The sequence below is a fragment of the Ovis aries genome, chromosome 8, assembly GCF_016772045.2.
Source record: "Ovis aries strain OAR_USU_Benz2616 breed Rambouillet chromosome 8, ARS-UI_Ramb_v3.0, whole genome shotgun sequence".
NCBI classification, from domain to species: domain Eukaryota; kingdom Metazoa; phylum Chordata; class Mammalia; order Artiodactyla; family Bovidae; genus Ovis; species Ovis aries.
Genome location: NC_056061.1, coordinates 6374359 through 6398595, shown reverse-complemented (window position 1 = coordinate 6398595; position 24237 = coordinate 6374359). Strand labels below are relative to the sequence as shown.

The 24237-nt window shown below is 40.2% G+C and overlaps 1 protein-coding gene across 2 annotated transcripts in view; it reads left to right on the top strand.

Annotated features, from left to right (window-relative positions):
* Positions 1-9990, top strand: part of LCA5 (lebercilin LCA5) — a 58022-nt gene extending 48032 nt beyond the window's left edge. For both annotated transcript variants that reach the window (XM_027972300.3, XM_042253161.2), the window contains 5 exons: positions 2431-2568; positions 3471-3564; positions 4370-4512; positions 6725-6857; positions 7152-9990. In XM_027972300.3, coding sequence (XP_027828101.1) covers positions 2431-2568; positions 3471-3564; positions 4370-4512; positions 6725-6857; positions 7152-8002 — 1359 coding nt within the window. In that variant the 3' untranslated portion in view covers positions 8003-9990. The remainder of the gene's footprint in view (positions 1-2430; positions 2569-3470; positions 3565-4369; positions 4513-6724; positions 6858-7151) is intronic.
* Positions 9991-24237: the final 14247 nt, after the last annotated feature.

The window sequence follows — 24237 nt, the reverse complement described above, 5'->3', positions numbered from 1 at the left end:
ATAGTTCATCAGGTACTCTATCAGATGTAGTCCCTTAAACCTATTTCTCACTTCCACTGCATAATCATAAAGGATTTGATTTAGGTCATACCTGAATGGTCTAGTGGTTTTCCCGACTTTCTTCAATTTAAGTCTGAATTTAGCAATAAGAAGGTCATGATCGGAGCCACAGTCAGCACCCCGCCTTGTTTTTGCTGACTGTATAGAGGTTCTCCATCTTCGGCTGCAAAGAATATATATCCATCTGATTTCGGTGTTGACCATCTGGTGATATCCATGTGTAGAGTCTTCTCTTGTGTTGTTGGAAGAGGGTGTTTGCTATGACCAGCGTTCTCTTGGCAAAACTCTATTAGCCTTTGCTCTGCTTCATTTCATATTTCAAGGCCAAATTTTCCTGTTACTCCAGGTGTTTCTTGACTTCCTACTTTTGCAGTCCAGTCCCCTATAATGAAAAGGACATCTTTTTTGGGTGTTCTAAAAGGTCTTGTAGATCTTCATAGAACCATTCAACTTCAGCTTCTTCAGCGTTACTGGTTGGGGCATAGGCTTGAATCACCGTGATATTGAATGGTTTGCCTTGGAAACGAACAGAGATCATTCTGTCATTTTGAGATTGCATCCAAGTACTGCATTTTGGACTCTTTTGTGGACCATGATGGCTACTCCATTTCTTCTAAGGGATTCCTGCCCACAGTAGTAGATATAATGGTCATCTGAGTTAGGTTGCTTATTTGAGATCTTTCTAATTTCTAAATATATGCATTAATGCTCTAAACTTTGAGTTTTCACTGCAATACACAAGATTTGGTGTGTGTATTAAATATTTCCATGTATGTTGGTTTTAAGATAATTTTTAAAATTTCCCTTTTGTTTTCTTTTTTGACCTAGTGGTTGTGTAGAAGTGTGTTCTTTTAGCTTTAGCATAATTCCTTCCAAAGAAATACCAGGGCTGATCTACCTCAGAATGGACTTGTTGGAGGACTCTCAAGAGTCTTCTCCAACACGGAATGATGCTAAAGCTGAAACTCCAGTACTTTGGCCTCCTCATGCGAAGAGTTGACTCACTGGAAAAACTCTGATGCTGGGAGGGATTGGGGGCAGGAGGAGAAGGGGACGACAGAGGATGAGATGGCTGGATGGCATCACTGACTCAATGGACATGAATCTGAGTGAACTCCGGGAGATGGTGATGGACAGGGAGGCCTGGCGTGTTGCAATTCATGGGGTCGCAAAGAGTCAGACATGACTGAGCGACTGAACTGAACTGAACTGTGTTCTTTTATTTCCACGTTTTTAAATCTTTTAACTTTGTTCTTTTGATTGATAGCACTAGTGGTAAAGAACCTGCCTGTCAGTGCAGAGACAAGAGTTCAGTCCCTGGGTCGGGAAGATCCCCTGAGGAGGGCCTGGCAACCCACTCCAGTATTCTTGCCTGGAGAATCCCATGGACAGAGGAACCTGGTGGGCTACAGTCCATAGGGTCGCAAAGATTCAGAAATGAGTGAAGTGACTTAGCACAAGCACACAAGCATAAGTCATCAGAAAAGATAGTTGGTATGATTTCATTCTTAAATTTGCTAAGATTTGTTTTGTGATCAGCATGATCAATCTCGGAGAATGCTGCATGTGTACTCGAGAAGAATAAGTATTCTGCTACTGTTGGATATAAAGTGTGGCTCCAACATTTCCTTGTTGATTTTCTGTTTGGACAGTCTTTCCATTGCTGGTAGTGTGGTATTGAAGTTTCCTACTGTTACAGTATTGTTGATTTCTCCCTTAATATCTATCAGTATTTGCTTAATATGTTTCATTGTTTGGGTGTTGATAGTGTATATGTTATGATATGTTCTTAATGTATTGACTCCTTTATCATTGACCTTTGTTTTTTGTTACCTTTTTTGGCTTGAGGTTTATTTTATCTGATATAAGTAAAACTGTGCCACTTTATTCTGATTTCTGTTTGCTTAAAATACCATACTCCATCCTTTCACTTTGATCTCGTATGTCTTTTGAGCTGAAATAAGTAAAAACTGGGATGATGCTCTCTGCACCTTGAATAGTGCTGTGTAATTTTACACAGCTGTCTCAGTTTCTGTTTGCTAAACAATGGTTCCCAAAGCCCGTGTTTCTCATCACATCTTTTAGCTGTCTTTTTCTCCCAATGTAAATGACTATCCATGTATTGTTCATGCAGCATTTATGCATAAATCATTGTGAAATACAGTAAGTGAAATGCTAGGCTAAATATCTTACTAAACTGTTGATAAATCTGTGTTCCATTTCATCGTATATTTTTGAACACGAAGCCCAGTCTAATTTGTGTGTCTTGTTTGGTACCACAGAAAATGTCATTTTGACACTGTGTGCAGCATTTTACTGTTGAATTATTTTTTAAGTACTTTTTTCTATGTATTTATATACATATCATAGGAACTATCAAGAAACCTTGAGCTAAGTACTAACAGTTTGCAGCGACAGTTGCTTGCTGAAAGGAAAAGGGCATGTGAGGCTCATGATGAAAATAAACTTCTTCAAAAGGAGCTACAAGGACTATATGACAAATTAAAGGTAAGCATTTTATTTTAAATTGCATCATTTCTCCCCATGATATGTCTTAGATGAAAACTCAATATTTTAACACTGTTATCATTTATATTTGGAACTTTGATTTTGACACTTGTAAAGAAAATATTTATTAATATAATCACTGTAACTAAAAATGAGACATTAGATTCACTAATGTAGATAGGAATGCTACAACTGAAAAATGTTATAGAATCCTGGAAGAAAAATTATGGGTCTAGAGTCTTTCTGTGTTGCATGATTGAATAATCCAATGTTCTTCCTCATATAACCCCATGATTGATTATTTTTAAAGTTGTTTCAAATAATGCCCTTTCTTTTCATAGTATTTAGAGGAAACATTCGAATTATTTAATTTTGTTGAAGTAGATGTTCTTAATTCTACCCAAAGTTCACTGATGGGTTGACACATTGTGCAGCTTAAAGCATTTATGCGTTATCTTTCATAGAATTGTCATTTTGTTCATCAAATTTTCAGAGAAAGTCTTAGCTGCAAAATGGTGAAGAACACTTGTGTTTTAAAAAATGGTCTAATTTTTAACTCATCATTAATTTGGAACCCAAATTTGAGAGATGCTAATTAAATTCTTTATCTCTGAGGCTAGGCCTGGAAGTCAGTTGAAGACAATAGGAGTGGGTAGAAAAAGACTTTTGCCTTATTCTGATTTTCTTGACTGCTAGTGTGTATTGGATTTTTAATGGAGAATCACTGGTCTACCCTAACCTAAATGCCCTAAAAGCATTCCTTTCTATAGTTGGTAGTTGCAAAGGGAAGCTGCACCTAGCTGTATTCCAATTTGATGAGGAAAATACCAGTGGACAAGATGAGGACTTTTATTTTAAACTGAAACTCTATACATTCTTAATTATATTGGGTTTGTTTTTAGGAAAAGGAGAGAGAACTGGACATAAAAAACAGATATTCTCATCGTCTGCCAAAGACTTCAAAGAAAGAAAAAGAATTTGCATCAAGAAAAAATGGTATAGTAGTTATTGTTGAAAGACATATTGCAGTTTTTCTTATTAATAAAATAAATTAATTTTTAAGTAGAAGGAAGCTGAGGGGAAAAAACTTTATTGAAATAAATTTAAATTCCCTTATAGGTACTTTTCAGAAATCTTTCACTTTCTCAGCTTTTTCCCTTGAGGTCATTAAAATTATTTTACATAATTTAAAAAAATTTTAATATGTTATTTTTTTATCTTTTATGAAAAAATATAAGCATACCCTAAATGGGAGATTATAGTATAATGAACCTTTATTTATGGCTTACCTGCCTTTTAACAGTTATACATTTTACTAATTTTATTTCATCTAGTTTGTCTTTTTTTCTACCTTAGAGGAAATCCCAGCTGTTGTTCATTTCACTCATAAATACTTTGGTGTTTTTATGCATATCCATACTTTTTTTAAAAAACAAAAGTGTAAATTTCCTTTTTCTGTGAATTCCAAAGAGTTAAAAACATAAACTTCCTAAAAGTTTAATAGGATTTATTCCTCAGAACTGTCTTCAAGTCACAAAGTGAAAGTGAAAGTGAAGTCGCTCAGTCGTGTCCCACTCTCCACGACCCCATGGACTGCAGCCTACCAGGCTCGTCCATCCATGGGATTAAGTCACAAAATTGCCAGCAAATCCTAGAAATAAAAGAAAAAATAGTAATAGTGAGTAGTCATGGAGCTGAGAAACATGCATTATCTCATGTAGAGCATGAACATATACCAGCTGAATTCCATATATCTTAGCACTGTACGACTAGAAAAATTCTTTTATAATTTTCATGGTAGCTGCATGCCAGAGTGATTTTACAAACCAGTGTACAAAAGGAATACAAACCAGTGACGACTTCAAGCTGGAGGACTATCCTATAACACCACAGACAGTTATGTGTTATGAGAACAAAAGGGAAGAACCTGAACGTCTTTCTTTGGTGAGTTTAGAAATATGATTAGGTACTAAAGTCTAGGTGTAAAGTATTCCTAAATACACAATATCAAACATTTACAGATTTCAACAATGGAGTGAGTGCTGTAGCTGTATAAATATGCAGCTAGCCTTTTATAAGGAAAAAGGTAACATCTGTGCATTTTATTAAACTCCTTTGGATTGACTGTCAGTTAACACTATCTTTCAGGTGCTTCAGAAAGGTTGTACTTTCTGGGCTGGAGAAAGAAGAAAAGTTTTTAAGTGTCTTACCTTTTATGTCTCTTACCAGATAGTCTCTCAAAAATCCTTCTTGCTTTTGTGTTTAATAGCACACTACAGTAGCTTTCAAATGATCTGTTAGAATTTGACTATTTTTTTGGCCTCCTGCATAAGAGACTTTTATAGGTTAGATGAATGTTGAACCAAGTAATTGCAGTAGAATCTGACTTTATGTCATTGAAATTAGAGTGGCATTCAGGAGCTCTGTGTTGGATCTTCATTAAAAAGGATTCATTGAGTACCGAAAGGTCCTTTTCTCTAATAGGGTTTTGTCTTCGGTGTTTACAGTTGAGATCTCCTCCTGTGGTATAAAATAAAAAGGATGGACTAAATTGGTTCCTGTGTGTACTCTAGTTTTTTCCTTTATTTCGTTTTACAATATAAGTGATGGTATCTCTTTTCTTTCTACGTTTGAATATCATTGAAACTGTGTGTGTGTGCTAAGTCAGCGTGTCCCACTTAGCGACCCCATGGACTGTAGCCCACCAGGCTCCTCTGTCCATGGGATTCTCCAGGCAGGAATACAGGAGTGGGTTGCCAGGCGCTCCTCCGGGGGATCCCCCCAACCCAGGGACCAAACTCGCGTCTCTCATGTATTCTGCATTGGCAGTTGGTTCTTTACAACTAGTGCCACCCGGAAAGCCCATCAAGACTAGATCATGTTGATTTATTTTTAAAGGTAAAGCGTAGAATACCAAAGTAATTCTTAATCTTAGAAAGGTAAAAAAAAAAAAAAATGCTCTTTTTTAAGAGTCAGCACAAGCAGCAGCAGTCTGGTGTGGTGAAAGAGAGGATGTGGCCTTGGAGTTAGCACTGCTTTTTAATTAAATTATGCTTCTAACATTTTAGTGACTTGTATGACTTCTTGGAACGTCAGTTTCCTAATCTATGAAACAAGGGCGGGTTACCCTTCAGGTCTGTGGTAGTAACTAATCAGGAAGCTTATCCTGTAACTTTAAGGGGTCCCAGCAGATGGGAGCTGTTACTATTGGAAAGAGACCCAGAATACAGTGGCGCAAGCAAGATTCAAGACACTTTCTCTTGTAATAAACTGAAGGTCAGGGGATAGTCCAGGATGGGTGGACACCTTTGTTCCATGGTAGCCATTCTTGGCCTGTTTTTTCAGTCATAAAGAATGTACCCTCATCTGTGTGGTTGGAATTGGCTTACCACACCTGGGAGAAGGAGGAATGAGGAAGTGCAGGGCAAGCAGTTTTTGTTTAAATAAATGTGGTCAGAAGTTGCATATGTACTTCCACTCACTTTCCACTGGTCCTGTCTAGCTTCAGGAGAAGGCTAGCAAATAAGACCTCCAGTTAGGGAGCCCTATGTTCTGCTGAAACTCAAGGGATTCTGTAACTAAAAGGAAGAAGGAGGGAATGGGTACTAGGAGACAGTTCTTTCTTCTGCATGTCCACTAATTATATATTCTACTTTTATTAAGAAAAATCACACACACATATGAAAGGGACTATAAGAAACAATACATTTTAAGTTTATATTTTTAATTGATTTTAAATGTTATGAGATTTACTAATTGGAGGCCTTGGGCATAGTATGAACTTGAAAGATTGAGTGCGTCACTTGGGCCTTTAATAGTTGATGAATGGCCTTTTCTTGTTAACTGAATTCATCAGATTTTGTTGTGAAATGTATGAAGTAAGGGTACTTTAGAATTTTATGTAGGATATTGGTTCTGATATGTCTTCCAAATGCCTCTGTAAAAATTTTAACTAAAGTAAGAATTTTGTGTGCTTGTGAAAATCTTTCAAAGGTGGTAACTTGTGGCTTGCTGCTTTGGAAATGGAAAATTTGCTTTAATTTCTAACTTAGTTGCTTAATGGGAGATATGCTTAATGGGAGATAAATTTATGATACTTACTTTTCCCCCTTTTCCGGCATGTGAACTTTGCATTTTTTTTTTAAACACATAATAGGATATGGAATCTCAAGAGAGAGATAATCTTGGAGAAGTTCGGATTCTAAACCCAACTGTGGAAAGAGAAGACAAATTTGCTAAAGATCAAGGACTCCGTGTTGTGAAACAGGATGTTGAGAAGCTGGAGAATGGTAAGAGTTTAAGCAAATGATAAGTAAACATCCCTTGGGAAAGAAAGGGTTACTATCCCCTTTATCAAGAGTCGCAAACATCTGAGTGAAGTTTTGAAGGAAAGAAAAAGAATGAAGACTTTAAGTCTTTAAGTATGTTTTTTAAACCCAGAATATCAAGTATAAAAATGAAATTTATAGTGTACTGAGCATACACAAATTAGCTGAAACTGGTTTGTAAATTAAGATGAGAGTTGTTTTCTTATTTGAAAATACTACTATAAAATCCCATTTTAAAAATTTGATTTCTTACAGGATGGGAAAGAGAAAAACTTGCTAAAATGCCAAAGCAAAAGACATCTTTGTTGGAAAGAGAAGGAAAGCCAATGTTGGAAACTGGACAGTACCAAGCGGAAATGTACCAAGTTCAGAAAATTGATAAACTGGAAGAAGGGAGGCTAAAGAGAGAAATGCTACTTGCTAAACTGAATGAAATCAACAGAGAACAAGACTCTCAGAATGTAAAATATCCTTTGCTGCCATCGCTTCCTGACTTGAAACCAAAACTGCGTTCCCCAGAGAGAAACCCCAGAACACACATGTCCTCTGGATCCTCAGAGAGATTACTTAACGGGCATCATCTGCAAGACCTCAGTCTTTCAACGACCAAAGAAGATGGTCAGGATCCAGGCCGTACTCGAAGCCCAGCCTCTCCAGCTGAGCTTGTGTTTGGCAGCTATGTGCCTTCATTTGCAAAAACACCAGTGAGGTCAAATCCAGTTAGCCAAAAAAGTGACCTTTTGGGTTTCTCAGGAAATAATACAGAGAAATTTAGTAAAGACGGCATAGATTCAGTTACCCGACGAGAAAGAAAAGCCAGCCTGATGGAACTGCTGTTTGGTGCCAGTGGCGGCAGCAGCCTTTCCTCCAAAAGCAGTGACCCAGGTTCTCTGGCTGCCACTAAAGAAGACTGTGACTCTCTAAACTTTCTCCCTGGGGATAAAAGCAGCTGGGATAGGGAGCATAGAGATGATGATGACTCTTTCCTCAGCAAAGGAAGAAGTTTTAATCCAAGCAGACACCGATTGAGACATGCAAACAGTAAACCAGCGGTAAAAGCAGTTGATTCTGTAGAAGATGAAATTGAAGAAGTAGTGCTGAGATGACTGACTAGAATGTCTTTTTCCAATTGTAATTATTAAGATATTTTAATACCGTATTTAGCTGATTCAAGAGGTAAAATCTATTTGCAAAAAGGAAGTGAGATACATCTCTATTTGCACAAAGAAAGTAAGATACATCTCTATTTTCGGTTTCATTCAAAACAGCCTCCTTCCATATCGGCAAACTAGCTATACTGTGTGGTATGAGCTACTTTTCACTGTATTTATATACTAAAAATTATTCCTTAATAAGGACTTTTAAATATATTTTTACTAATGTATTATATTTTTATTAATATATTTTATTAATGTATATTTTCTTGTATTATATTTTATTAATATATTTTTATTAATGTATTAAAAAGTCCTTATTAAGGAATAATTTTTAGTATATAAATACAGTGAAAAGTAGCTCATACCACACCACGTAGCTAGTTTGCCAATACGGAAGGAGGCTCTTTTGAATGAAACCGAAAATAGAGATATATCTTACTTTCTTTGTGCAAATAGAGATGTATCTCACTTCCTTTTTGCAAATAGGTTTTACCTCTTGAATCAGCTCTATGAGGAGTTTTACTCCATTGGCATACACATTCATTTTCTGTTCTATCCCTATTATTTTTGGTCCTGTCCTCACTGAGCTAAATACAGTTTTCCCGCTGATGGTTGCGTGGAAATGAAGAGCGAGAGGTGCTGTAGGGAAGTGCAGTTACCAGAAGTGGGGAGCTGGTGCCACTAGGAACCTCTCCACTGCGACTAGGAGTGAAGGGGGTCCCTTTCTAACATGCCAAGGCTGAGCTACTCTTAAGTGGAAACGGTGACAACGTGGGAATTTCCCATTCTTCTGGAAGTAACCACAGTTAAATGCTACTCATTTCGCAGTGACAGAGTCTCAGTACATCACTTACCTACAGCTGTGCTAACTCATCAGGTTGAATTCAGAAGACGTCTTTCTGTTCGCAGGAATGACGCCCTCCCTGTCTTGGCTTCTAGAGGCTCCGGTGAAGTGTAATCAGTAATTCCTCTCCTTGAACTCCTAACGCTCTTTGTATCTCAGTGATTGATTGTGAGATGTCATACCAAATGCACAGAATGGAAGAAATCTCATCCCACTAGAGCAAGATTTTCAACTCAGAGTAACATAACTTGGAAATTTTAACATGTACTTCAAGATTTGAACTTACTGTCAAACCAAAGAGACAATGATCATGTGATACCACTGGACTTAAGAGGACTAGTTTTAAAGCAGCCTTGGTGAAAAGTGTTTTACAGATGGAGCTCCTCCCTTGCTGAGTTGGGTGGATGATTTTCCTGTTGAAAAGTGTTTGGGCTTTTTTTGCTGTTTCATAGCCCACTTCAGCTGCAAAGGAGTCGATGACCTTGGATTATGCTGGGCATGATTGGTCTTTAAGCAGCAGAAATATACCACCAGCCTAGGAGAAGAGGCAGTGCGAATGAAGAGTGGTAGAAACTGTGTGTCAGGGAAAGAACAGGTGGTGACTGGCACTTATTCTAAGGTGAACTGTAGTTTTCAAGAATTTGCTACATATTTGTTCATAGTAGGATTTCTGATGCCAAGCATACATACTGATCAGGGAATCAGAGTTTCTATCTTGAGTTCTTATAAATGATTATTGAATATAATTTCATAATTATCTGACAAGACTTACTGGTTAGGTCTCCAATTACAAGATGTACTACCTACATCTTCTAAATTGTGTTCCTGTTACTTATTAGGAACTGAATCTCTCAAAAGTGCTAAACTATATCAAATTTTTTTATAAAGAGATTTTTGGATTGATATAAATAAGCATTTACTATGTTGTAAATCATTCTAATATATGTAAACTGCAATATTTTTGTGATGCAGGTCTTGATACAATATTATATAATGTTAATTTTTTTCATAGCTGCTAATTTTTCAGCCAAAAGTATTCTAATTTTATTTGTACTCCAAACTCTTACTAATAAAAATTTAAAATACACTGTGACTCTGTTTGAATGATACTTTCCTTAGGTCACTTAGGAAATATATAGTGGAAATAAGACCTGAAGGGTTTTTATTTCCTTATTCACCTTTTTAATTTTCCTGTTCAGTATTTTTAGTAGAAGTAGATAAATTTGCCTTAAATCAGGTTAGACAGTATGCTTAGTCTTATCAGATAATTAGTTTTAATTATTCATTTCACCCTTAACAGCTATCATAATGGCATATATTGCTTATAATATTCAAAGGTAAGGAGGATTAAACTGAGTCATAAACCCATTTCATGGCTGACTCGCTGTTGATCTGACCCTCCTCTCCACCTCATTTTCAGACATGCCTCACTTCTGCTGTCCTGGGCTGGGTGTTACTTGGGTAGAGCCCACAAGTCTGCCTAGTGAAAAAGGGTTGGGAAATTCATATTACTGTGACAGTGTGGACTTTCTAGGATTAAAGAAATTACCATAACTTGTCAAGAAAGGATCTGCTCTTACAGCGTTTTTTCTTTCTGCACAATAAGTGCCCCTTTCACATTGACGTCCCCTTTTATATCACTTGAAAGTGCTTTTTTACTTTTGTGAAGAGCATGGCATGTATTCATTCATTAACTGTTTGCTTCCTGAGGGTGCCCTGCTCAGCGTTAGGTGCCAGGAAGAGTCAGGCCCTGCCCCACCCTCAGTGTGGACGTGGAGCGAGGCCACCCCTGCCCTTTGTCCACTCCCTAGGTGTCCTTGGGTCCCTTAGCACTCACTGGTCTTTTATAATCCTGCTTGGGCTTCCCAGGTGGTGCTAGTGGTAAAGAATCTGCCTGCTAATGCAAGAGATACGGATTCAATCCTTGGGTTGGGAAGATGCCCTTGAGTAGAAAGGGCATCTCCAGTATTCTTTCCTGGAGAATCCTATGGACAGAGGAGCTTGGTGGGCTACAATCCATGGGGCCACAAAGAGTCAGACGTGCTATGAGGAGTAAATACTTGGGTTAAGGTTTGGCAGGGTGCCTGGTACCTGACAAACAGTAAACATCAACTGTCGTCACAGCTGTTTAGAGTTTCCTTGAGGGAATAATTGGAAAGAAATAGAGCATAGATGTGTACGTGATAGACTGACACTATACTTTGAGTACAATCTAAGCAAAAAGAGCTTCTAAACCTCTGAATTAAGAGACGACATCTGCACCAAATAGATCGTGCCTCTTAGGCCTGCACTTCGCACATCCCTTACTGTATTCAGCACTGACCATGCAACGTGATTGATGAGCTGCTTTCCTAATCTACAAATGAGTAGAATAGCTAAATTTTGGAAAGGTTTTCTGAAGACAGGTTTAGTGACATAGAGAGGAGTGAGAGTTAGCTTCATAAAACAACAATGAAATCCAAAAAACCCAGGACTTCAATCACTTAATGTGACAATTTGTGTCCCAGAGCTCCCTCGATGTGTGTGTCCCTGGATACTGCCCTTTCCCTCTATAAGATGGGCTAATTATAGTCTCTAGCTCATGGTACTTGCATACATTAAATGAGTTGATACATGAAAAACACTTAGAACTAGCTGATGCTCAAGCTGTTGATATTTTGGAAAGGTAATGGAGGAAAGGGGGAATGATGTGGTATTGTTGAATTCTATATGTGGCGGCTGGCATTTTTAATGTACATGCCCTATTTCATTGAATCCTCAAAGTTTTTTTCTAAAGAAGGTTCTTATTGCTGTCCTTTTATCGTTGAGACTAACAGGTTGCAATATGGGTTAAATCTATCGTACACAGGTAATAGACTGCATTCACTAGTCTCAGTTTCCATCCAAAGAAATAGAATATTTTAGGGAGAGTTTTGCATTAGTACTTTTTCAGTGGTAAAAGACAGATACCTAAATTTCTGAACTAGGAGATTATTTTGGCTTGAATCTGGAAGGCTCAAGAAAATGTAGTTTGCTCTGGAGGTTAAAATAGGAGTGCTTACTCTGTCCACCTCTCAGCCTTGCTGGGTATCATTTCCAGCTTTAATTCTACGTTTGCTAATAGTATTGGAATTAGCAGCATCAAGCCACAGCATCTCTTCAGCTCGCACGTACCTCAAAAAGAGAAAATCTTTCCTGTAGTTTTGGCAAAGGTCTGCTTGGCTAGTTGATGTGACGTGCTGGCCTGTAGGGCTGGTGGCAGGGGGGAGGTAGACACCCTACTACATCTCTTCATGGAATGATCAGTATTGCTGTGGAATGGGGAAGGCATTTTCTCTGATGACACTTTGGACACATAAAAAGAACCATATTTCCTGCATTGCCCAGTTTGTTAAAAATTAATGGCTATTGCCTGGTGGCTCACATGGTAAAGAATCTGCCTGCAATGCAAGAGACTCAGGTTTGATTGGTGGGTTGGGAAGATCCCCTGAAGAAGGGAATATCAAGAGAATTCCCTGGACAGAGGAGCCTGGTAGGCTACAGTCCACGGGGTTGCAAAGAGTTGGACACAACTAAGTAACTAACACTTTCACAGAAAAAAATATTGGAAGGTTCTTAGTGGACTAGTACTAGTTACTTATTCAACAAGCCTTATTCCTAGGAACAAGCCATTTTGCGGATAAGATCTTGCTATGAAGTTCATTTTGTTGTTAAAGGTGAGCAGTTTCAGCAATAGATGAGTCACAAGACATTTAAACTGTGCTTTAGAGTTTATAGAAAAGGTTTAGACATCCAGATACATATTTACTCATACAAATACTACATCTGTGAAATCTACATCGATAGAAAACAAAGATATTCCATCTTAATCCAGAATAGAACAAAAATAAGAATAAAAGTAAGTGGCCAGGATAGCGGAGAAAGAACATAGGTTTTGGGGTTGGGAGTTTGTAACTTAAACTACTTACAACTTTGGTCAAACAATTTTTCTTAAGGTTCCTCAGATGCAAAATAGGACAGAACATATCTTACAAGGGTATTGTGAGGATGAATGAGATGATGTATTCTCAAGAAAATAAAACTGTAGCATGTCAGCTGAGGGACAGCACCACCTCATCAGTATTTTACTTCTATCTCAACACCCCAGACTTCTCTTTAACAAGAGACGCTTGTTCATGTGGAACCAAAGAAAGTAAAACGTGCTGTTTTACCCTGTGATCTGCCATCTTGGAAGTGGCTCTTGTCTTTACAGACCCACATGGAGGTTATGGTCTTTGGCAGGAGGCACTTTGCTGCTTCTGGGAATCAGCAGCCCTTGGGAGGAGCGGTTTTACACACATAGTTTTGCTTCACCAACCGTTTCCATGGAGGAGGAATAGATGGGAATCAGGAGCCCACACTGTGGTCTGAAGACGGCATTGAAATGCAGCGTGAAGCCTCCTGGCCATGGAGCGAGGGTCGCCCTGAATAGCCTGGCCAAATGCAGCCGCCTTGCCTCTCTCTAACTGACCTGAGTATCAGATTTCAGAATTCCTGTCCCATGTGTTATGTGATATTGATCCTGGCTAGGTATACTTTTCACCCGATCTATATAAAACAGGACATCACAGATTTCAGATTTTTTTTTTTTTAATCCTGATGAACCCAAGAGTTACCTACCTAGGCAATCATGGATACTGAAAACTTCTGGGTATATCTGGGAGCAAAGGGGTATTGGAGTCTTTTTCTTCTCTAAGAACTTCCCCCTCTAAATCTTAAATTTAGCTTCAATATTTGCTTCTAGTTTCAATGATATCTGTAACATTTATTCTCCCTAAGCACTTACAGAGGAGCTCCTTGAAGTAATCAGCATAAATCTGTTCTTTACCTAAAATATTTTCAGTAGACAAGAAAACCTGTTCATGTTATCACCTCAAACATTATCACCAGGGATCAGAATCAATGCTGCCTGTAACTCTGAAGTCAAACTGTATAACAAATACTCCTTGGTCCCAAGCAGGAAAAAGTATGGCATTTCCCTGGACAATAACCACAGTTTTCCTCTTGAAGAACAAACTCAGGATCATTTAAATAGACATTTGCCTTATACTTGAGGCGGTAGTTCTCAAAGTCTCACCCCCCCACACACCCCACAGAGCTGCCGCAGTGTCCCCTGAGAACTTGTTAGAAATGCCAGTTCTTGGGCTCCTCTCCAGACCTCTGGAACCAGAAATGCCGAGGGATGAGACAGTCTGTATATGAAGAGTCCCTCTAGGGAATTTCAACACAGCTCAAGTTTGAGAACCGTTGCTCTAAGGTAACATGAGGCGGTGCGGGTGGGGGAATGTTGCTATACAGACAGACATGGCTGCCTGCATGCAGGATTTGGCAGCTTTGAATCCAGCACTTAGGACTTGGGGTCACAGTGTGCAGGTTCAGGATATGGACTCACCTTTGTCCATCACACTGCCTGCCACCTAGACTAGAAATAATCCATTTTTTTATGGCTATAACCAGATATGGTCTGTCAGCTCTCTGTGGATAATGTATCAGAAGATTTGATCTAGTCTTCTAGTTCAAACTAGTCTTCTATCAGAAGATTTGAACTAGGAAAGCAAAATGCCTTTAAACAACCAGCGCCAAAAAGATTGGGTCACTCCTCAGTCACAGCCTATAATACCCCAAGCTTCCAGAAAAACCTTTTAAACATCCTCTCACACTCCCTGAAGGAAAACTAATCAATGGGGTTTACATTTGAATTCTTTGTAAACATGCATTTTGTCATAGAAACACATTTTTTAAATTTAATTTTTATTTTATATTCAAGTATAGTTGATCCAGGTGGTGCAATGGTGAATCTGTCTGCCAATGCAGGAGACACGAATCTGTTCTCTGGTCAGGAAGATCCCCTGGAGTAGGAAATAACAACTCACCCTAGTATTCTTGGCCTGGACCCTTTAACATTTACAAAGCAGTTTCCTAAGAGCTTCCCTGGTGGCTCAGACGGTAATGAATCTGCCTTCAATGCAGGAGACCTGGATTCCACCCCTGGGTCAGGAAAATCCCCTAGAGAAGGGAATAGCTACCCACTCCATTATTCTTGCCTGGAAAATTCCATGCACACAGAGGAGCCTGGTGTGCTGCAGTCTATGGGGTCGCAAAGAGCATGACTGAGCAACTAACACTTTCACTTTTTTTACTTCATAGTTGATTTACAATGTTGTGTTATGCAAAGTGACTCAGTTACACATACACTCTTTCAGATTCTTTTCCCATATAGGCTATTGAAGAGTTTTGAATATAGCTCCCTGCTATACAGTAGGTCCTTATTATTTTATATATAGTAATATGTATATGTTAATCCCAAACTCCTATTTTCCCCTTCCAAGACCCAGTCAATTTCTACAGTAAATAAATTAAATGGTCAATTTCAAACAGTAAATAAATAGGTGTCATGGAGAAAATGTAAAGAATAGGAGACTGGTTGCCTATTCAGACCCTCAGAAAATAGGAAAAAGACCAACTATCTTGGAGCAGGCTACTCAAAATATGATCTGCGGGCCTGTCCTTGCTACTGATATAAGTACTGCAATCAAGGGTAAACATTTAGAAACTTCTAGGGCAAATTTCGGAGAAGGCAATGGCACCCCACTCCAGTACTCTTGCTTGGAAAATCCTATGGACGGAGGAGCCTGATAGGCTGCAGTCCATGGGGTCACTAAGAGTCGGACACGACTGAGTGACTTCACTTTCACTTTTCACTTTAATGCACTGGAGAAGGAAATGGCAACCCACTCCAGTGTTCTTGCCTGGAGAATCCCACGGATGGCAGAGCCTGGTGGGCTGTTGTCTATGGTGTTGCACAGAGTCAGACACGACTGAAGCGACTTAGCAGCAGCAGCAGCAGCAGGGCAAGTTTATTGGATGAATTAGGAGTCTGGAATTAGTAGCAAGTTTCTTAAATTTAAAAGTTCATCTTTCTCAAAGTTTAAGGGGTGTGTGTGTGTGTGTGTGTGTGTGTGTGTGTGTGTACTTAATGACCTAGGCAAGTAGCTTCTGTACCTGAGGTTTAAGAAATATTAAAATTATCTAAAAGAAATTAGCCTGTATACAGGGACTATGTTAAATAAAATAAAAATGAGACCTAGGTATTCAGATTTCTTGAATCCATTCCTTAGTGCTGGTGAAGGCAGATGTAAATAAACAAGAATGCCTATAGATGTCCGGAGGAAGTTTTTATTTATAGATAAAGTAGGTCATGTTTTCACAAGTGTGGATTTTGCTTGCTATACAGAGTCTCCATCTGTCTTCTTAAAAAAAAAAAAATCCCTACCTCATCTAGAACAGCACTGTTTCTATATAATCTGTTATAAACAGATATAGATATAAACAGATCCAGATGGGGCCAAACATCAAGCCATGTAAAATAATGGGGGTGATTAGTGGGTGTGGGGACTAGTGGTTGAAGGAGGTAGTGATGATGAATTAGCTCTATTTCCAGATGCTGGAGAAATGTGTTTCTCCAGGGCTTAGTCTCCTTAAAATACATCAGTGCATCACCACTAGAAAACATACATGTAGGAAGTGCCTTGAAAATGTAGTGGGGTTTCAAGTTTATCTATCAAGCTATGATTATTGCCATGTAATTTTTGACCCTGGGACTAGCAAGCTCTTAGAGTAATTAATATATTGGTTCTGACACCCCTACAGTTATCATAACTTGACCAATTTCATTGCTACTCTTTTTGATAAACATGTTCCAGAGTAAAAATTTCTCTTGATAGTCAAGAAATTCTTCCCTTATGCCCTTTTACCAACAGTTCTAATTTTCAGCTATGGGCTTAATTTCTGTTTCGGTTTTTAAGTATCTTTTTGATTAACTGCATAATTTGCTAGAGACCAGCAGCGTAATTAAACTGGTGTATATTGTCATCTGGGTCTTTCCTTAGCTCCTGAGGGGTTGCTGGGATACTCTCTTAAAGGTACAATTCACTTGACTAACTGTAAAACCCAGATTACCCAAAGTAGCATTTTTATTGATTCATAAAAATACAGGTCAGGATTACATTTAAATTTATAGCAAGATGAGTGTTATATATCTCAGGATGCTTTTAATTTTATAGAAATGTGTGTAGGTACATTTACAAAGGTTGTGTTTTTAATAACACATTCTTAATAATTTAGTAGGTGAAAATTAGTCACTTTTATTTTTTTAGGGAGAATATTCCTTTGTGTTGCACAACATATATGGATTTAGCACTGAAAAGAATTCTGAATTTTAAATTACCTTTAAGAAAGACATCTCTACTGTGTCTATAGTACTGCTAAAATCCTCTTGTGATTATTATTATTTACTAGTCTTTTCAACAACAAAATTTCTTAAAATTGCCATCATCGTCTCTGGTTGATTAAATGAAATAAAATCAAGAAACTTACAAAGAAAAACAATTTCATCTGTAATGGTTTGATGTGATTGGACAGCTGTTTCAGAGGTTAAATTCTACCAAATCATTTTAATTGGTTGGTATTTATTCTAACAATTGATTTATAGCTAATAAGTCTGAAAATAACCGTGCCTAAATCTACTCACTGCTCATCATCCGGGTGTTCGCTTATTCGTTTTTTTACCAAGAGTTTATGGAGCTTCTGTTATACAAAATGAAACTTCCTAGAAGGCAAAGAGGACTTTTGATGACATAAGGGTTTCATTGTGGAAGAATAACTTCTGTACCCGTGTGGAAAATGGGTTCACCTGTTTAGGAACTGCAGATCAGAAGAAAAGAGCGACGCCACCAAGATGGCGGCACAGACCATTCCTGACTTGGCTCCCCTCCCAAAAAGAACAACCAACAACTCTGCAAGAACAAGACATCACTGAGCGAATCTCAGAACACAGAAATGAGGCTGAAGCACGTCCTGCACCACACAGGCCGAGACACACTGCAAGGAAGGGCGAGAGGAACAGCCAGCGCCGACCGCAGGGCCCTCTCCCCAGTGTAGCACCCTGCCTACAGCTGCTCCAGGGGCAGAGGCGCGCACAGGGGTGACATCCAGCACCCCCAGCACTGGGGGATCACCTCTGGGAAGTCCTGCTCTGGTTTCGCCCCATGGGAATCACAGAGCATCTGTGGGCTCAAGCACTGGGAATCTGACTGTGACAGACAACGGGAGGAGGGGCTTCCCGCCAGCAGCACGGGGGTCTTGGAGGACAGAGCTCCTGCCTGCAGAGCACACACAGGAAGCCCAGCCAGCAGCTTGCTCTGCTGCGGCCCAACTGGCTGGCACAGTCTGGCCAGGGAACTCGGATGGGGCGCAAGTCTGCCTAATTCGGGCCTTCAAATGAAGAGATCTCCCAGCCCTGCGGCCTGGTCTGCCCACATCCAGCAAAGGAGCTGAGTTTTAGCTCCCCTGCCCCACCACGTGGATCATGGCGCCCAGCCCCTCCTACCAGAGAAACTGTTCAGGAAAACTGGGGAGCTGCCTGAAGTGGGCTCTCCCAGCTCCACCCAGGCAGAAGTCAGGTCACAGCCCTGCCCACCATGGAGTGTGGTCCCTGCCTGCCCCCATCTGACGGGAAGGGCTGACAAGAACACCCGGAAAGAAAAAAAAAAAGAACACCCGGAAGCTGCACAACGCAGCAATTCTTGAGCTGATGGGCAGGTGAGTGGGCAGAACGGGTGGCCCCCAGAGCAAAGTCAGTAGCACCTGTTCAGCCAGTGAACTTGGGGTGCAGGCTGACTCGAGTCAAGACCACAAAGAGCACCAGTGGCCTTGGAGATACTTAGCTGATGAGCTCGGGTTGGGAAACGAACTCACAGCCTCACTTGTTGCTGAAGACAGTGTTCAGCCTGCCTGACCAGGCAGCCTCAACAGAGCACACCGCGGGCTGTGGAGCTGATCCATAGTCCTGCTGACATTACAGCTCACATGGCACCTAAACAGAGAGTATATAGCCCATGTCTTTCCCTGTCTGCAGGGCAAAGCTGCTGGCCTCACCTGACCAGGATATTTAGCAGCCTCCCAGGCCCTGGGTCCAATCCCATAACCCCAGGAGGGCAGGGACGCTAAGTCATAGCCTGGCCCCCTGCTGAGGATAGCACCTGGTCTGGACTGTCTGGTGAGACATCCAGTGAAGCCAAGCTAAAGCGAGGCCATCCTGCAGCCTCACCTATGCAGGGAACCAAGCCAGTCATCCACCCAGCTGCGCTCAGCCAGAGGCACATCCACCCCTCCTAACCTCAGAGCTCAAGTAGTTGTCTCAGCCAAAAACAGACCTTAAAATCAGGGCCCCCCACCCATCCAAGGATGTGACCAGCAGACACTTCCAGAAACCCAAACTGAGCTAACTGGTGAAGAAACATCTCTGCCCAAGCAAACCTGGAATGTTCAGAAGAGCACACCACTCAGACACAGAGATAACCGATGCCCAGAATCAAGGATCCAAAAAAAAAAAAAAAAAAAATTAGCTAAATGTGACACCACTGAAGGAAACTGTTAAAGCTCTGATAACTGACCCTAAGGAAATGGAGATCTATGAACTTTCAGTCAAAAGGATTCAAAATAATCAGTGTATGAACAAAACAAGAAGTTCATACCAGAAACAATAAAAAAGCAAACAGAAATTCAAGAGTTGAACACTAAAATAACTGAAGAATTCAGCAGAGAGCTTCAAAAATAGAGTTGACCATGTGGAAGAAGGAATCAGCACTCTGAAAGTAGGATGCTTGAAATTATCCGGTCAGAGGAACCCAAAGAAAAACGAAGGAAAAGGAGTGAAGAAAGCCTGTGGGACTTAACGGGACAAAGCGAAAAGAAACAATATTTGAGCTATGTGAATTCCAGAAGGAGAAGAGAATGAAAAAGGGGCACAAAGTATTTCAAGCAGTAATGGTTGAAAACTTTCCAAATTTATGGCAAGAAACAGACTTCATCTAGAGACCCCAAAGTCTCCAGATATGCTGAACCCTAAGAAGGCTAGACTGAGATACATTGTGATTAAATTGTCAAAAGTCAGACTTTGATAAAAAGCAACAGAAAAAGGAAGGGAGAGAGAAGTTACATAGAAGGGAAACCCTGTAAGACTATGGGTAGATTTCTCAACAGATCAACAGTGTAAACAGACACCTTACGGAATGGGACAAAATATTTGCAAACCGTATATCTGATGAGAGGTTAACATCTAAAATATTTAAAGAACTCATATAACCCAATAGCAAGATTCAAATAACCCCATTTAAAAATGGGCAAAAGACATTCTTCCAAAGAAGATATTTGTCAGGCCATCAGGTACATGAAAATGCTCAACATCGCTAGTCATTAGGGAAATACAAATCAAAACCACAATGAGAGATTACCTCACACCTTTTAAAATGGCACCATCGAAAAGATGAGAGATGACAAGTGCTGGTGAGGATGTGGAGAAAAGGGAATCCTTGCACACTGTTGGAGGGGTTGGTAAATGGTACAGCCAGTATAGAAAAAAATATTGAAGATCTTAAAAAAATTGAAGACAGAACTACCATAAGATTTGGCAATTCTGCTTCAGAGGCAAGGAGATGAGAATAGGCTCAAAAATATATCTGCACCCCATGCAACAGTAGTTCTATTTACAATCACCAAGGCATGGAAGCACTAAGTGCCCACTGATGGACGAATAGATACGGAGATTGTAAGGTGTATCTGTATCCATATCTATGTCTGCGTCTTCCCTGGTGGCTCAGGTGGTAAAGAACCCGCCTGGCAATGCGAGAGAGCCAAGAGATGCGGGTTCGATCCCTGGATCAGGAGGATCCCCTGGAGGAGGGCAAGGCGACCCACTCCAGTATTCTTCCCTGGAGAACTCCATGGACAGAGGAGCCTGGCAGGCTACAGTCGATGGGGTTGCAAGAGATGGACATGACTGAACACAGGCGCACACGCGCACACACGTCTGTGTCTATATAGATATATCAAAACAGCTGCAAAAGCCAAGGAAATTCTGCTGTTTGCAACAGCATGGCTGGACCTCAAGGGAATCAGGCTTAGCGAAATCAAGCGAAATAACTCAGAGAAAGACATATACTATACAATCTCATTTATATGTGGAATCTAAAAATGGACAAAAAAGCTCATAGAAAAAGATATGTGGTTAACAAAGAAGGCAGGGTAAAGCAGGGGCAGAGGAATTAGAGGAAAGGAGTCAAAACTACAAACTGCTAGTTATAAGAACCCTAAGTATAAGGGATGTGGGGTTTAATATGATGACTATAGTTAACTCTGTTGTATCTTATACTCATGGAGAAGGTCATGGTAACCCACTCCAGTATACCTGCCTGGAGAAGCCCATGGACAGAGGAGCCTGACAGGCTACAGTCCATGCAATTGCGAGAGTCAGACACGACTAAGCAATTAACACATACACATATGTTATACATAACTGTTACTAAAAGAGTGAATCCTTACAGTTTTCATCACAAGGATTTTTTTAATTTTTATTTTCTTAAACTATAATCAGATGATGGGTGTTAACAAAACCTATTGTGGTGATCATTTCACAATATATGTAAGTCAAACCATTATGCTGTATACCTTAAACTTTTACAGTGATATATGTCAATTATATCTCAATAAGCCATGAAATTAAAAGACGCTTACTCCTTGGAAGAAAGTTATGACCAACCTAGATAGTATATTCAAAAGCAGAGACATTACTTTGCTGACTAAGGTCCGTCTAGTCAAGGCTATGGTTTTTCCTGTGGTCATGTGTGGATGTGAGAGTTGGACTGTGAAGAAAGCTGAGTGCCGAAGAATTGATGGTTTTGAACTGTGGTGTTGGAGAAGACTCTTGAGAGTCCCATGGACTGCAAGGAGATCCAACCAGTCCATTCTGCAGGAGATCAGCCCTGGGATTTCTTTGGAAGGAATGATGCTAAAGCTGAAACTCCAGTACTTTGGCCACCTCATGCGAAGAGTTGACTCATTGGAAAAGACTCTGATGCTGGGAGGGATTAGGGGCAGGAGGAGAAGGGGACGACCGAGGATGAGATGGCTGGATGGCATCACTGACTTGATGGATATGAGTCTGAGTGAACTCCGGGAGATGGTGATGGACAGGGAGGCCTGGCGTGCTGCGATTCATGGAGTTGCATGGAGCAACTGAACTGAACTGAAAACTGAAAAAACAGAAATAATGAGAGACAGAATCAGTGGAAATACCCTAGAGATGAACTGAGTCATTTTTGAGAGAACTGACAGCACTGGGTAATCCACCGGATATGGGAGCGGGGAGAGAGAAGAGGCGCCATGTAAGTGAGGAGACTGACATGGGGTCTCGAAAGAGCAAGCATGAGAGGCAGGAGGTGGGAGGGGCGTGTTGAGCTTGTTGTGGGTTGTCCACATGGACACATCCAGCAAACTGAAGGAAGATCTACACCAGAGATACTAATCTGGGATTCAATCACACATGTAAGGAATTTGTAGCCATGGGTGTGCACAAGTCTCCGAAATATAAGTGAAAAAGTGAAAGTCGCTCAGTCGTGTCTGACTCTCTGCAACCACGTGGACCATAGCCTGCTAGGCTCCTCTCTCCATGGAATTCTCCAGGCCAGAATACTGGAGTGGGTAGCCATTCCCGTCTCCAGGGGGTTTTCCGACCCAGGGATTGAACCCAGGTCTCCCACCATGTGGGCGGATTCACTACCATCTGAGCCACCAGGGAAGCCCTCCTAAATATATAAAAGGTGCAAATAGAAACATCAGTCATAGCAGACATGATCCTGTCAGTTTCCCTAAAGATCATTTCTCACTTTTAATTGAGTTTCATGAATACCTGTGTTGTACAATTAATGAAGTTGCTGGACTTTGCTCCTTTCTTTTGCCCTTCAAATCCTACAAGGGAAGAAATGTATCTTTAACAAAACAAATTGGAGTGGCTCTCAGTTTTTTAACATTGTTATGAAGATGAATTCTCTGATTCTCAGAAGGCTTTGATCCATAATCATTTGCCTCTGCTAAACTTTCCAAGAGTGATTAAGGACATTTAATTATTTTTCTAGTGCTTCAGAAGAAACAAATTCATTGAGGAAATAGACAATACAGATAGGGAAAAAAATGGTGTGTGTGTGTGTGTCTATTATTGGACTTTGTGACTTGTTCTAATGAACTGCCTTTTCTTACACTAGTACCACAGATCTTACTGTTGCATCTTTTTTTTTAAATTAAACATTTTTGCCTAGGTAATACATTCCATGGTTCAACAATTAAAATATGAAAAAGTTTCCTTTCCTTGTCCCTAAACAGTTATACACAGGCACATATATGAGAATTCTTCCAGAATTTATGCAAATACAAACAATAAGAATTCTTATTCTTACTCTTGTAAATAAAACAGAACATATTTTATACACTGTTGTGAACCTTGACTTATTCTTTTTTTAATATTTATTTTTTTTAATTTTATTATTTTACTTTACAATACTGTATTGGTTTTGCCATAGATCAACATGAATCCACCATGGGTGTACATGTGTTCCCCATCCTGAACCCCCTCCCTCCTCCCTCCCCATACCATCACTCTGGGTCATCCCGGTGCATCAGCCCCAAGCATCCTGTATCCTGCATTGAACCTGGACTGGCGATTCGTTTCATATATGATATTATACATGTTTCAATGCCATTCTCCCACATCATCCCACCTTCTTCCTCTCCCACAGATTCTTGGCAATAGATTAATAGATTCGTAATAGATTCTTGGCAATTGTGATAGCTCATTTTACGTGTCAACTTGGCTACCTGTGGTACCTAGTTATTCAATCAAACACTACTCTAGAGGAGAACACCCCGTGAGGAGGCAGGCAGGTATTAAAGTAATGTCTACAAGGTGGAGAAACACCAAGGGTTGCCTGCAACCAGTAGTATCTAGGAGAGAGGCAAGGAGCGAACTGTCCAGGATCTTCAGAGGGGATGTGTACATGCTCAGTTGCTCAGTCCTGTCTGACTCTGTGTGACCCCACAGACTGTAGCCCGCCAGGCTCCTCTGTCCCTGGGGTTCTCCAGGCAAGAATACTGGCGTGGGTTGCCATTCCCTCTTACAGGCGGTCTTCTCAGCCCAGGGATAGAACCTGCATCTCCTGCAAGCACAGGTGGACCCTTTACCACTGAGCTGCCTGGGAAGCCCTGAGAAGGAATGTGCCCCTAAAAGCATCTTGACCTCAGACTTCTCATCTCCAGTAAAGGAATGAATTTCTGTTGTTTTAAAGACACTCAGTGTGTGCTGATTTGTTACCGCAGCTCTGGGAAACTAACACAATGATCTTTTTACATCGTTACATAAAAAGCATCCTTATTTTTAAAAAATAGCTTCTTGCCAGAAGACACATAATTTGCTACTATGACAGATACTACA